Source organism: Crinia signifera, chromosome 5 (assembly GCF_055691185.1).
Source record: "Crinia signifera chromosome 5, ASM5569118v1, whole genome shotgun sequence".
NCBI classification, from domain to species: Eukaryota; Metazoa; Chordata; class Amphibia; order Anura; family Myobatrachidae; genus Crinia; species Crinia signifera.
The window spans coordinates 44,667,156-44,682,832 of NC_139221.1; the positions used below are offsets into that span (position 1 = coordinate 44,667,156).

General features: G+C 44.4%; 1 protein-coding gene across 2 annotated transcripts in view; it reads right to left on the reverse strand.

Annotated features, from left to right (window-relative positions):
• Positions 1-15,677, reverse strand: part of LOC146080167 (kinesin-like protein KIF20A) — a 32,702-nt gene that overhangs the window by 15,090 nt on the left and 1,935 nt on the right. Inside the window, exons 3-12 of one of the 2 annotated variants that reach the window (XM_083187113.1) lie at positions 15,024-15,143; positions 14,011-14,149; positions 12,029-12,213; positions 10,687-10,762; positions 10,434-10,595; positions 8,653-8,764; positions 6,457-6,528; positions 5,822-5,968; positions 3,822-3,984; positions 3,217-3,375 (exon numbers count right to left, since the gene is read on the reverse strand). In XM_083187113.1, the coding sequence (XP_083043239.1) occupies positions 3,217-3,375; positions 3,822-3,984; positions 5,822-5,968; positions 6,457-6,528; positions 8,653-8,764; positions 10,434-10,595; positions 10,687-10,762; positions 12,029-12,213; positions 14,011-14,149; positions 15,024-15,143 (1,335 nt within the window). Of the gene's footprint in view, positions 1-3,216; positions 3,376-3,821; positions 3,985-5,821; positions 5,969-6,456; positions 6,529-8,652; positions 8,765-10,433; positions 10,599-10,686; positions 10,763-12,028; positions 12,214-14,010; positions 14,150-15,023; positions 15,144-15,677 lie in introns of both variants that reach the window. The other variant, XM_083187112.1, reaches the window with a different exon arrangement.

Sequence of the window (15,677 nt, forward strand, 5' to 3'; positions counted from 1 at the left end):
ACAGGCCACCAGCTGTCATCATAACAACTGGTTAAAATCCATACCAAGTGGCCAGTTCAAGAGGCTTAAGAGAAACTGTGTAGAACCAGAGGTACTAGATACACAAACAAAAGAAATGCAGGAAAGATTTCTGGCCTGTGGATATGAACCGAGTCTATTGGAAACTACAATCCAAAATGTGAAAGACATAGACCGGAATACTCTAATGACAGTCAAATCCAAGGCTCAGAAAACAAAGGATAACAAATTTGAGTTTGCCTTTATAACAGGATATAACCCTAGACATAGGGAAATCGAAAAATCCATTAAGAAACACTGGCCAATACTGCATAAGGACCCTATACTGAAAAATCTGATCCCAGATAAACCAACTTGCATCTACAGAAAGGCACCTAATTTGAAAAATAAACTGACATCCAGCCAATTAAAACCTCCAGTTCGACCTGGGAGGATTAGATCAATGGGCTTTTATAGATGCGGTTTGTGCTTACCATGTAGACATATAAATGGGGAAGGAAAAAACAAAATCACGGAAATTTTTATAAATGGGAAAGAGGTAAAAATTTGTGATTTCATCACTTGTAATAGCCAAAATGTAGTATATGCTATTAGATGTACATGCAACAAGTTTTATATCGGCCGTACGTCAAGGGCTTTAAAAGTCCGTATTGCCGAGCATGTGCGCAATATAAAAAAAGGAGTCGAAACACATGCATTATCCGCCCATTTTAAAACTGCACACAAGTGTTCACCTGCTTATATATCAGGTTTTTTTGGGTTAAAAACCGTGAGTGCAGATTTAAGAGATAAAGATGTGGCAAGTAAACTGGCAAAAGCCGAAATGGAATATATCTTCAAATTCAATACACTATTTCCGGGTGGCCACAATAGTGATTTTGAACTAAAATGGTTTTTATGAGAAATTATTTTATTATGAACTTTTTTTTATTATGTATCCTTAGGCATGCCTCTTTCTCTTTTTCTGTAGCATTTCATCCAGGCCATCAGGAAGAAATAATGAAATACACGGACGCTTTATACTATACATGCTTTTTTATTATGTATATGTGTATGTTGATTTTGTATTTTTGTACTTTTGTATTTTTGTACAGCCCCTAGTCATCTCTCCCAATAGATTTTTTTAACCTTTTAACATTTTTAAGCTGCATGTTTTATTTTGTTATATGGCAGCTCGTTTTTTAACTAGCTGGAACGCAAATCTAGATATGCTGGAACGCTTATTGCATCAGGAAGCGCTGCGCTTTAATATCGCGCGCGCTCCCCATTTGCTGGCTCTCTATATATAGAGTCTACCGTAGAGTGTGCTGGAACGCACACTTCCTTTATTTGCTGGAACGCATACCTCATCAGGAAGCGTCGCGCACGAACATCGCGCGCACTTCCGGGTCTCCGGCTGAATATAGGATTTACCTATAACTGTGCTGACACGCACACATCATCTAGAGGCGCCGCGCATATCTATAGCGCACAGCCTCCATCCCGCCGGCTCTAAGAGCGCGGCATACAACCTCCGGCAGCGTGACACGCGGAAGTGGGTGCAGTGGAACGCACCACACTTCCGGTATCGCGGTGTCCAGCGTCCTTTTAAATACGTTGGGAACCCTGATTTCTTTACATATTTTTGGGATATGTGACTATGGGCTTATCAGATATAATGTACATTAGGTAACACTATGTACTGGATGTTTTTATGAATTTAAATGTTTGTAGAATTTTGTGCAGCACAGGAAACAGGAAGTCCTGTCACTTCCTGTATATGGGTATATAAACCCATTCAATTTTATCCTCTATACACTTGAAAAAGATCCCAGAGCAGGATCGAAACGCGTCGTGTGTACCTAGAGGAAGGTGATCCCCAGATGACTGCTAGAACCTGGAACTCTGACTGACCTACTCCCTGGCCTGATCATCCGGAAGACCACCCAGGTTGTAGACTCCTAGTTTGCACCATTGTTCTATTGTTCACGGCAGTCACAGTGATTACTTTGTTTGATTTTATTACATATTGTGTACTTCTGGATGTGGAAGTCATTAAAAGCACTTTTGATATACCAGCTGAGTGGCCTGAAAGATACCTTGATGTGATTTGTACAGCATCTTTACCAGTGAGTTGGGGTACGCATCCCCTTGGCATTTATTCGTTTGGTCAAAAGATACCTTTATGTGAGGATACCATACTCCTTAACTGTGAGTTGGGTACGCATTAAAGATTAAAAGATACCTTGATGTGTGGAACCAGCCACATTTTTATGTGAGTCTGGGTACGCAAAAATTATCCTTACAGATTACATCTGTCTGCTCCTTGTGTTGGATAGAGGAAGATTAATTTGCACAGTCTCCATCTATTTTGCACGGGTGTAGAACCATTTATTGTGGTGTGGATGAAACTGACGTCCTTATTACTTTTTGTTTGTTACATGGACTAAAAAAACATCTACGAAAATTCACCACAAGGACGATCTATCCTACATACTTGTCTACACAGGAGCATCTAAAAACCAATAAAGGGAAGTACTTTTGTTCATGTCTAAGCGCTAGAGGGTTTCCACTTATAAAATTGTGTGTATCTATGTTTTTGGGGGAGTGGTGACTCCTCAATAAGTGTTTGAAACTCACCAGCAGCTGCGCCCGAGGGTGATCCAATTACCAAATGTGTGGGGAGATGTTGAGGAGAGATATGGGAATATGCAAGGCAGAGGGAGAGGGACAGATGTGGCGAAGGGCATGGACAGATTGAGCAAGAGTTGCAACAAAGATAGAGGAGGCAGGGGGCATGGTTGTTCTACTCATGAGAGGGGGCCCTGCTGTGAGATCCTCGGTGGTCCAGGAATCAGAGGAGCATGCGATAGGCTCCTCCAATCATAGCTTGGCACATGCGGTCATGACCTGGATGCTGAGATGAGGGGGGGGGGGGGGGCGTGATGCCCTCCCGGCAATACTGCTGCTGTGCTCAAGTATCCTCTGCTGCCAGCGCCGTGGCATTTCATAGTCTGACAGGCGCAGCAGCAGCACTACACAACCCTGCACACAGTGGTAGAGAAGGTAAAACGCCTATGCACCCTGCGCCGCCTTGTACTGTGTGTGGGAAGGTATTTTTTCTAGACAGGAAAGTCTTTAGCAAGTTGAAGAAATATCGTTTATGTAGTCTCCACGTTTCTAAGTTGTTAAGTTACAACAGGAAATGCATAACCTTACCTCTGGATCCAGCACAGTCATGTCCAGTTCTTCATCTTCATCCTCCGACAGAAGGTCCTCAAGAGACACATTAGCATCAAGCTCTATAACCTTACCATCTTTTCCCACTATTCTGGGGTTCATGAAATCAAAGTTTCTAGGCTGAATGGTCTGAACAACCTTAAATTGAGGGAAAAACAAAAACACAACTTTCACCACCCAAGCTAGTCAATCGCAGTGTTAGAACCATCATTACCACAGCAGCAGTAGGTCAAATATGTTTACTTGCAGTGTCATTTTTTGGTTCAGGAAATATATTGGGCTGCTGCAACAGTGCTGAATATAGATACAAAGGTTGCTTGCCTTTTTTACTGACAATACTGTATACCAACAAAAATGGTTTCTAGAATGAAGATCTATGCAGAATTATGGAATTTCTCTCAGCTATCATGGTAGTTAAATACACATTTTAGAAAACCCAGAATTGCCAACAAGTAGTAAGATGGAACAGTCTAAAGCAGAAAAGATTATAGATAAAACACAAAACTCAATATATAACAAGGGAAAATATATTAGCACACAACTGATAACTGCCTGAAGACCCCACTCCAAAACCGAATACTTACTTTTTTAGCAACAGCGGAAAACTTCATGACATGCAGCGTTTCATCATATGTAGAAGCACACTGATTGATATTCACAATCATGCAGGCTATGCCCTTGCCACAAAAAAAGGGCTGGAAAAGGCGGGTGAGTTTACTTTCCCTAAATGGGACATAGCTGGCTTTTCTGGAAGGACAGAAAACATTTAAATTAAAAAGGATTTTTCTATATAAAAAAAAAGGAGTAAACACCCGCTGTACAGATGGAGCCTTCCTCATTTAGCCTGTTAATTGGATTAACCATAGGTGCCGATTTATGGTTTTGCTGGTGGGTGCTCAAGCCAAAAATATAGAGTGGCTTCATGAGGAAAGGGTGTGGCCACAAAATAATACCAATTTATATTATGGAGCACAGTTGTCTCCAATATTCAAATTACGGCAACAGAGTTCCACATACATAAATGCCCCCGCAGTGCAGGTACTCCGCGTACAGAATACACTCTTCCCGGCATACTGGTTCCCAGGTGGCAGGTCCGGCAATGTGGGTGCTGCAGCTGCAAATTAGCAAGTTAATATGGCAGCCCAGCAGTGGTACTGGGGCCCGTAGGTGCTCATTAATTTCCTTGGGTGCTTGGGCCCTTGAGCACCCACAGAATCAGCACCTATGGGATTAACTGAGTAATAGGATTACTCTGCTAATCCCCTACTGTATTGTACTATGTATTGTATTGCTGATGAGAACAATAGGATAGCCATTGCTTGCCACGACCTAAGGAACAAAGTTGACTGGGGCTCCAACTGTAGGTCTAGAGCAGGCCTGGTTAACCTAAGGCTCTCCATATGTTGTCAAACTACAAGTCCCATCATGCCTTGCCACAGTTTTGCTATAAGGGAGTGTTAAAACGGTGGCAAGGCATGCTGGGATTTGTAGTTTCACAACATCTGGAGAGCCACAGGTTGGCCTGTCCTAGTCTAGAGTGTCTCTTGCACAGTGTTCATAGACCTCCATTGTAAGACTGCCCCCCCCCCCCCCCTCTCCGTGTGAATAGAACCCCCAACAGCAAAGGATCCACAGCCAAAGTTGCATTACCACCACACCCCCCACCCCCAATCACCAAATCACATGCCTAGTGGTGATAGAGCCACATACCCCCCACGAGCTAGGATCCATATGCTCTCCTGTGTTAGAATTTCCCCATTCACTAGATAAGTGGTAATCTGGATGATAGTTTGACAATGTCAAGGCAGACAGTCAATAGGATGACACAAAAAGAAAAAAGGTTGACATGACAAAAAGGACACTAATACTTTACCATCCATGTTGACTTGAAAAGGCCTGGTCCAAAGCATAGTAAGCTGAGAGCTATGCAAGTGTACGTGGTACACTAATTGGGTGTCCACATGTTCAAGTGTCGACATGGACTCGCGAAGGTTGACTTGTTTTTCAGTTTTTTTTTTTATTATTATTATTTGTTTTATGTGACCACATAAAGAAAAAAAAACACACCACACACACACACACACACATATGCTAACCCTGTGATCCATACTCAAGAAAGTGTATAACGGCCTTTCAGTGCTCGTTGGAGGAAGACACCAACTTCCCCCTCACTGCACTTTTAGGAGAGTGCTATGACAGCCAACCGCACTACCACTAGGCCAGCAGGATGACACTGCGGGATGCCAGGATCACATGGGAGGTTTTTTTAATACTGCATGTACTCTCCTAAAATCTATGCTCATTTCCATTCATACATTATCTGATAAGTATCCCCACCTGTGTGGTGCATTATTTGATTTGTATTAATTATTTTATGTTTTCATTATTAATAGTTGTATTTATTCTGATCACAGATCCATAGGTATTTTATGATATTAGTGTGCACTACATATAATTTGTTATGCCTTAGCGCTAATAAGTTTTTCACGATGATGAATTCCATTTTGATGGCAGATATGAACCACTTTGCCCATTCACTCTCTGAAACATGCTACAGCCTGTTGCCTTCAAAAGATACACTTACTTTGGGATGTGAGTCTGCTTCAGAGCTGCAATACATTTGCCAAGGATGAGTAGTGAATTATTTATATTTCCAGCCTCTTTCAATCTGTCACCAACAGTTTGTGTTTTGTTACAGCGTTCAGACCCAGCCAAATCACACAGCGACATCCTGTGCAACGGCAAAAGGATATAGGTGTTACAATGCAATGTGTATCAGCCAGAAAGACAGACTACAGTACGTTTCGCGATCCAAGTTCAGTAAATAAAAAAAAAAAAAAAGAAGTGTATTAAATGCAGTTGGTTGTTCTAGCTTATGTTAAGTTCTAAAACACAAATTTGGGGGATATTCAATCCCTGCCACTATTTCCGATCGGGAAAATAGCAGAAGCCTATTCAATGCTGTCTTGCCCGACAGCACTGGAGAAGCAGATCGACAGAACGGGCCCGACAATCCACAGCCGTTCACGTGGCCACACCCCCTTTTCGCTGATCGGCAGGTGGGACACTGAATCCCGCCTGCTGACTTGCGGTCGAGCAAAACAAAAAGGGTCACGGCTGTCGGGACAGACCGACAGTCGTGACCCGGGATTGACTACCCTCCTTTGTGTAATGCAATAGAATTAGTTCCCCTAGAAGATGTGTAGTATATATACTCACTCTGAGACTCCAAGGATGCTGGGGTCATCACCAGGACCTAATTTTAGGAGTCGGATTGTAAATATACTGTGACTGCGGGGGAAAAAAAAAATTGTATACTTTTATTTTGTTTACAAACTATTTTTATAATTGAGTGACTAGATTGCTTAGAAAGTAAGCACAAATTGCTCCATGTGTATGCTCCTGAGCAATGAGGATGAGCGACCCCACATGTCACTATCAGGGTCTCATCGCTTAGCAAGTGACTGCAAATCTCTGTGTGTACAGAATGAGCGATGGCAATCTACATCACTTAACCACTACCCTTTTCTTTTTCATTGCTTAAGTAAAATCACTTAGCACACATCACTGCATGTGTATGGGCTCTCGATGGGTGATCTAGACACTGGAAAATCACCTACCCTAAATAGCCTAGCAAAAATGCTTAGCACACATCACAACATACGTATGCCCCCTTTAGTTGAACAAGGGAATCAGAAGGTTTCCAACAGTTTAAGATAGTAAACACATAGCTTAAACCAGTGGCGGCTCCAGAGAAAGGGCTGCAGCACAGTCTAAAATTTTGCTAGGGGAGCAACTCCAACTGCCAGTGAGTCAGTTTGGAATGGCAGTTGGTGGGGCTGCCCTATTTGAATTTGAAACTGCACTTCAGCCCCTCCCCTGAGGACCGAGTTAGAGAACCACTGTTCTAGAACATGCATGCATGCACACCACTGGGGCACAGAGGTGCACTACCGCACTCCTCTCCAAATCCTGCTTAGCCCATTTTAAACAAGTGAAGCACTTAAGGGTTCCCAGAAAAACTGCCAATGGCTGATGGGGAGGGGTGTGGATTAGATAGACAGTGTCTACATCGACAGACAATACATGTCCCCCTAAAAGGTCGACAGGGTAAAAAAAAAAAAAAAATACAAAAAAAAAAAAAAAAGTAGATTTTTTTTTTGTGCCGATGTCAAAAGCCATGGACCCACAATCATGCTGTGTGTATGGGTGATCCGATATAAATGCGCCTACCCATTTGGGATGTCAGTCCTGACAGATCAAGCAGTGTGTATGGAGAACACGACGCACGTCCGTTTGTAGATATAAATTAAGGTAGACATACATTAGGTTAACACATGAGAAAGATCGACCGGTTCGGAAGGTCAACACAAGCATTAGGTTAAAAGGAGATAAAAAATAAATAAAAAATAAACAAACAGGCGGTATTTCATACCCTACCATCCGCTAGAGCTTTGAGGGAGAATAGAATAACGTGCCGTTCGCAGCGAGTAGGGTGGCCAATCCCGGGATCGGCGGGATCCCGGGATTTGGCCCTAAAAACACCGGGATTTCAATCCCGGGATTAGACTGCGCATGCACAGTCTAATGCCAGGCAGCGTCTGAGACCCTGCTCAGACGCTGCCCAGCTTCTCCCGTGCCCGGCAGAGCATCTCTGCGCAGCGTGATTATGTCAGAGGTCACACAGCCTACCACACTCATTGCACGCTTGTCCAGCTCCCTGAGGAGCAGCCCACCCTACCCGCCGCCTGCCCAGCTCCCGGAGGAGCAGCCCACCCTACCCGCCGCCTGCCCAGCTCCCGGAGGAGCAGCCCACCCTACCCGCCGCCTGCCCAGCTCCCGGAGGAGCAGCCCACCTTACCCGCCACCTGCCCAGCTCCCAGGGAAGCCGATCCCGGGATTGAGCATTTTTCAATCCTGATACCCGGGATTGAAAAAAATGCCCCGGGATTGGCTTCCCTAGCAGCAAGGCACCGGGCCGAAGCTTGGCAAGTGCAGCAAGCCACACAAGGGAACGAGTTACTCTGATATGGTGTCCATGCTGACTTAAAGTCGTCACACTAAAAACTCATGATCGGCTGTCGTCGTTCCCATTGTCGATCTAATGCTTGTGTTGACCTCAAGACCCCGTCGATCTATGGCATGCATAAACCTAAATTCTGTGGACCCTATGCCCCATACCGGTAGAACGACTGATATAGCTATTAGTACCCGGTTTTAGTGAGAGGAGTTATATGTAGGAGAATTACACTTTGTACTTGGGCTCACAGCCCATAAGCATCGCCACTGAAATAACTAAAATATATATAAAGACTGGTGACAATGGAGGGAGTTTATTATAAAAGGAGCTTTTTTTCCCCCATTTTTCAACAGGAACAGGAAAGCAGAGAGCACACACAGTATGTTACATCTCACCTACGACTGGACTGCTGATTCATCCTGGTGGACGCTAGACTTCGGTTTTTGTTGCCGGTCAGTAAGATCTTGCATGCTTCCTCAGTGCTGCCAATATTCACCCACTTTAAGTCTAGTAAAAAGGATTTCTTTGACTTAATAAATAAGAAAACATTAAGTGCATCAGGTAATGGAGTGACTATGATGAAAAGAGCAGCTTCCAATTAAGATTTTGGGCAAACTGTGCATTAGTGTAGACTAGGTGCTGCAAATATTGCATGATAAATAGGCCCTAGAATGACAAGTGACTTGGGGAGCCCCATTTACCATAGGATCGCATATGCAATGTGATCTGACAGGAGCTACCACTCAGGATTGAAATAGGTGATTCTACTGCCGGGATGTACACCCCTGCAGATGCAGGGACCAGGGCACTGTAAGGAGTCCATTCCTGCGGTCTGCGCAGGCATGTTTAGTGATGACATGTACTGACCGCACTGCCCCGCTGGAAGCCTATAGGATACAGCCATCTCAGAATGGTGGTAACCCAGGGACCCAATGCGATGCTACTCAATATTGGTACATAGGGCAGCATTGCAAGGGAGGGACGGAGAGAGAAAGATAATAGCCGGGATGGGGAGTGACTTGCTGGAGGTGAGCAACAGGGAGTGCCCCTAGAGGTGGTGCACAGTTGGAGGCACGCACCTACTGTATCGTGGTATGCATAATAATAAATACACAAACATAATAGAACCAATACTGCACTTTCTAAACTCACAATCTCCCACTTCATGGTAAGGCTCCTATCTCTTCCTCCTGCCAGCTGCTCTCTGGTCCATTGCGATGTTTGAGGGCTCAGATCCACACATACAGTAAATGTGGTAGAAGAAGCAGGTACACTGGGAATGTGCAGCAGCTCCGCTCTGTCCCTTACACTGCATGATGTGGTGGCACCTCTATTAATCATATTATATACCAGTGCTATTGGTGCCATAATTTAAGGCACTTGCCAAGAGGGAATTCCGGCCAACCAGAAACCCCCCCCCCTGCATTTGCCTATGCATTACGGGAGCAATTAGAGGCCATCAGCCAGCAAGGAGGAAGGGAAAAGGAGTGCTAGAGGGGGCTGCCATAATCAACTAGGCAGGTGTACCACATGTACTGAACTTGAACCTCCTGAATAGAGATGGTCAAGTCACCATTCATTATGGGTGCAAGAGATGAAACTTTGACTATACTCTTACACAGATAACATTTACCAATATTAGAAAAACTTTTTTTTAAATTAATATTAACAAAGTCATTTGGAATTTTAATTGTTTTTGTATACAGGTCTAACAATATGGTATCCTGCTAATAGGTCAAAAATGTCTAGGTTGACCACTAATGTTCAACAGTGACACCTAAGAATGGTTGACATACAGGAGGTCAACTTTAACAGTAGGTTGACAAGTTTTTCATGATTTAAAAGCACACATTCATTTTATAGCCTCCCAGCGGGCATAGAGGAAAGCATGGCGAGTGCAGAGAGCCATTTAATAACGCAAAGCATTGTTAAAGCTTGGAGAGAGATAAAGTATCACCCAAACAGCTTCTGTTATTTTACAGGTAGTGTGCATGTGTGTAAAGTGACAGAAGTTGACCTCCATTGGCTTGCTAGTGCTTTATCTCTCTCCAATCTTGGATGAATCTCCCCATATTCATCTGATGCTTTTCCAGTCCATGGCTAGCAGCACAGCATGCTGGGATTGTACCTCAATAACTCCATAAACACATTAAGGGGGGTGGGGGGGTGGTGTCACCTTTAACATAGGAAGTGCCTGACTGATCATCACAGATTTTCAACACAGGTCTCTTTTGGTTCTTCGATGAAGGGATCTGGTCCAGAAGGTCATAGACATACTCATTGTAGATTTCAAAGAAAGATACCCAGGTAGAGAATTGGTAAGTGTTTGGTTCATCACCTTCTAGCAACAAACAAAAATAAAGTTATTCCATTTATTTAAAAAAAAAATGATTCATTCACAATGCGATAATACTGTATAATTTGGTTACCTTGAGAACCAGTCGAAAGACCGACACAAGAAACATTCTGTAGATTTACCGAGCTCTTAACAGTCTTCGTACCATCCTGTTACAGAAGAGAATAATCCAATGCTACAATGCTTTATTTGCGTAGTACATGATGTGTATCCTGCATTAGAACTGGTACACACAGTAGAAGGTATGCTTGTTAGCACAATAAAACAAAGAGGGCAAGTTTGAGCTTTCCTGTGATTGCACTGAATTGGCTTCCTGTACACTGTTCATTGGCTGGGATGCTCCAAACTAACATTGCATATGTTAGTGCATACATATGCCATTAGTGTGTATGTGGCAGCCGGCGGAGAGGAGCGGAGGATGTTAGAACATCCTGTCCAAAATTAGCAAGTTTAACCCCTTGAGTGGTGGGTTTTTCTGAGCAGGACAAACCTACCAGGTTTGTCCTGCCCCAGGAATACCCACCACAGAACTTAGGGCCAGCACCCCCTTGTAGCTCACCGCCCAGTCCCGACTCCCCACTCCGGATCTCCAAGGTTCCCCTGCCGCCATTCACGGTAGTGACCAGGCAGGCTCGGGGATGTTGGGGCACCCAAACTCCCGTGAGCCTGCCTGCTGCTGGCGCATTTTAACTCATGTGAATGGCAGTGGGTGCAGTGGCAGGGGAGCCCTGGCGTACAATAGCCGGGATGGGGAGTGACTTGCTGGAGAGGAGCACGTAGTGGAAGCAACAGGGGGTGCCCCTAGAGGTGGTGCACAGTTGGAGGCACCTACTGTATTGTGGTATGCCTGGAATATCTGTCACATTTCCCAGGTCACCTATTTGGAGCACAGCTGTAGTCATTAACTGTCACATTTTCAAACAGGCTGCATTCATTCCTACTATAGATCCATAGGTTGACTGAGAAACATGAACTGTTGGTAGATCTTGAGGACAGGTTTGGCCACCCCTGGTGTATGGTAATGCAAAGGAGGTGTCTATTACAAGTATTACCACCTGCTGACATACCATCGGTGTCTTGCAGCACCCATGGTTCTATGTAAGTCACCCAGGAGATCTCCACCTAATAATGGAGGCCTCTTCCTTCTCCCTAAACAATGGAAAGACACCTTTACACAAATGTAGGAGGCCACTGTCCCCCCAAATGGAAGCAGACCGTCAAATGACAAACTGCCCCCATTCTACACTGCAGGACTTATTTGGGCAGGATTGGGTGCTGTTCCAGCCACATATGAATGAAAGCCTCTGTGCGCTTGGTGCCGTGTCATATTCCCTGAAAGATGGGAAAGACTCCACCCTCACTACCACTGTCCCAGAGTTACAGTTACTACATAAGGTGCGTTGCTACATACTGACCTCCTTTACATTGGAGAGCAGTGCGGCTTTTATAGCTTCCTCCTGCTTTACTTGTGCAGAATCTAGCTTCATAACATCATTGCCTAGATAAGGCTTCAGATTCATCTTGGTGTACTGCCGACATCTAATATGATCAAATATGACATCCAGCGCCCGTGGAAGTATACCTCCATCTTTTGGGCTTCCTGTAGGGGTAATATACTGGTTTTAATCAGCAAGGCAACATGAAAAGAAAGTTTGATAGGAACAGTCTTCATGGAGATCAAAAAAATATTAATTTATAGTCTTATGGGGTATACACACACAGCGATCTGACTAGATCACTTAGCAATTAAGCACAAATCGGTGTGTGTGTGTGTCCCCATAGCGATAGCAATGCCCGGCACGAGCTATCACCAGACTAGGTATTTCCAGCACGCTTGAAATATCTAGTCATCACCTGCGTTCTCTCTATTGAGAACACGGACAGTGACAGATCACTCAGCACACATTGCTGGTGCAGTGCTGAGAGATTCAGTGTCGCTCAGCACAAAGCGGAACTCGCCCAGTGTGTACGGGGCATAACCAGGGCAGCCGAGAGGAATGCCGGGCCCCGGTAAAATTTTTGGGGCGTGGCCTAAGTGTGTGTTGTGGGAACCTCCCACACTTAGGCCACGCCCCCAAAATGTTTAGAGGAGGGTGAAAGAAAACTCTAAAAACTGTAATCTCAGAAGCAGCACACACCTACAGCATGTGCTGTGCTGACTGCAGACTCAGCATGACCTCTCATGCTGTCAGTGAGACACTCATGCTGAGCCTGCTGTCAGCACATCACATGCTGTAGAAGTGTGTGCTACTGTTGCTACCCGGGAGGGATGGAGGGGGAAGGGAGGGGTCAGACCAGGGCCCCTGCGGGGCCCCTTCAGCAAGTGTGGGCCCGGGTAATTAGTACCCGCTCCCCCCCTCTCTCGGCTCCCCTGGGCATAACCTTGATCATCTATTGAAAACTATCATCTATTGTGTATTGAAACTGTGGTGCTCTTTAATATTTGTACTGTATTTTTTGTTATTTATTCAATGTTATGCCAAGTTTTGTCTCCCTGTATTGTTCCTTTGTACGGCGCTGCGAAACACTTGTGGCGCCTTATAAATAAAATTATAATAATAATAATAATAATCTATGGCTTACATTTTAGAGATGTACAATTTGCCTACATCTTGCTTTAACATGCAAGAGAAAGAGCATAATGAGTTTTGCAATCACTCTAGTTCCGGTCATCTCACATCATATTTGAATTACATATAAAGCAAGTTTTGTGGGGGCTCCTAACATTCAAGCTGTCAATAATATATGTATGTGTGCTGCTGCCGCCGGGAGGGACGGAGGGGGAAGGGGGTTGGTACCAGGGCCCCTGCTGGGCCCCTCCAGCAAGCCCGGACAATTAGTAGGAGTGCAGTGTAGGAGTAGACACTGCAGCCTAGACGGTCACCGAGGGCAGCCATCTCTGGAACCCCCAGAACGGAAGAGATAAAGGTCCTTCACTCACAGAGGCAAATCTCAAATGGACAAAACCATGTGCACTGCAGGTGGGGCAGATGCAACATGTGCAGAGACCGTTAGATTTGGGTGGGGTTTTATTTCAAAGTGAGATCTATATTGCAGTGTAGAAATAAAGCCATCAGTATTTTTCCTGCACAGAAACAATAACCCACCCAAATCTAAGTTTCTCTGCACAAGTTACATCCGTCCCACCTGCAGTGAACATGGTTTTGTCCATTTGAGAAGGAATTTGCCTTTGTGAGTGAACCAGAATAAGGGCCAAAGAAACTGTGGTCTGTTTAGTTCCTGCCGCCACTCTGGGTGTTAAATACTAATAATGCCTCTGCATAGGGGGGCCCCTTCTCAGAATCCCACGGGAATGAATCAGGCTGTGGTCAGGAGATTTACAAACGTAGGCTTACAAGTGTGTGATAAATTCCAAATACACTAACAGACCACATACCTTGGATTGTGAAAGTTTTCCCAGCATTGGTTACCCCGTATGTAAAGACAAGCCCATTCTGTCCATTGGCGAAAGAAGTCACTAGATCCTTTATTGTGCCGTCAAAAAACTCAGCCTGTGTGGTCTCATGTCCAAATATCTGCAGAGCAGAAGATAAGAGCACATACACATTGGCACAACGGAGAAAACCCAACAAGGAACTGAGGGGCAGATTTATTAACCTTGGTAAAGTGATAAAGTGGCTGGTACTTTATCACTGACCAATCAGCTCCTACCTGTCAAGTTACAGGCTGGGTTTGAAAAAAGATAGTAAGGAGCTGATTGGCCGGTGATGAATCAGCTCCTACCTGTGAAGTTACAGGCTTGGTTTGAAAAATGACAGGTAGGAGCTGATTGGCTGATGATAAAAAACCAGCAACATTATCAATTCACCTGGCTTCATAAATCTGCCCACGGGGCAGATTTATTAAGCTCTGTGAAGTGATAAAGTGTCTGGTTTTTTATCACCGGCCAATCAGCTCCTACCTGTCATTTTTCAAACCAAGCCTGTAACTTCACAGGTAGGAGCTGATTGTCCGGTGATAAAAACCAGACAATTTATCACTTCACCAAGCTTAATAAATCTACCCCTCAGAGCTAGATGTATGAAGCAGTGATAAGGGAGGAGAAGTGATAAAGTGCCTAGTACTTTATCACTGGCCAATCAGCTTCTTTTTAAACCCAGCCTGTAACTTAGAAGTCAGGAGCTGATTGGCTGGTGATAAAGTACCAGGCACTTTATCACTTCTCCTCCCTTATCACTACTTCATACATCTACCCCTCAGGGGCAGATGTATTAAGCTTGGTGAAGTGCTAGAGTGTCTGGTCTTTATCACTGGCCAATCAGCTACTAACTGTGAAGTTACAGGCTTGGTTTGAAAATGTCAGGTAGGAGCTGATTGGTCGGCGACTCTATCACTTCACCAAGCTTAATACATCTGCCCCTAAGATAAGTAATGATAGCACTGTACTACCCTGGAGAAAGTAAACTTGTGCACAGACTGCCCAATGCCTCTTTCACAGTTCTTCATTGTAGAGGAGTCTTTAGGAGCGCACAGCGAGACCAGCTCAGAGGTTTCAATGGTCACACAATCCTAGGGAGAAAAAAAAAAAATGAATTCTATATATGGTTATGGTATATCATATTGATCATGTTTAGGTCGACAATACCATGATCGACCACTAGTGGTCAAAGGCATCTAGTGTAGATGCCTAAATATGGTCGACCGCGTGTAGTTAGACCATGTCAACGGTGGACGGCAACATGCAAGGGCGACACCCATAGGGGGTAATTTAATTTGGCCATATGGAAAGTACAATTCATGAACAGTACCTTGTGCTAATCACAATCCCATTTGCCCCACATATTCCACAGGGAAACTACTAGGGTTACCAACCCATCCCTTTAATTGTGGACATGTACAGTATTGCAGAGGTTCTGTGGCTGGCTGACTTCAAATACTCAATTTCATCTGGTTTTAATCAGCCACAGAACCTGTGTAAGTCAGAGGCAGAACTCTTGGAGGCAATGGAGTCATCTGCCGCCGGGCTCCTGCTCCCAAGGGGGCACCCCCCAGTTATTTAAAACCAACAATATTGTTTCTGTGATGAGTTCTGAAATACAGATG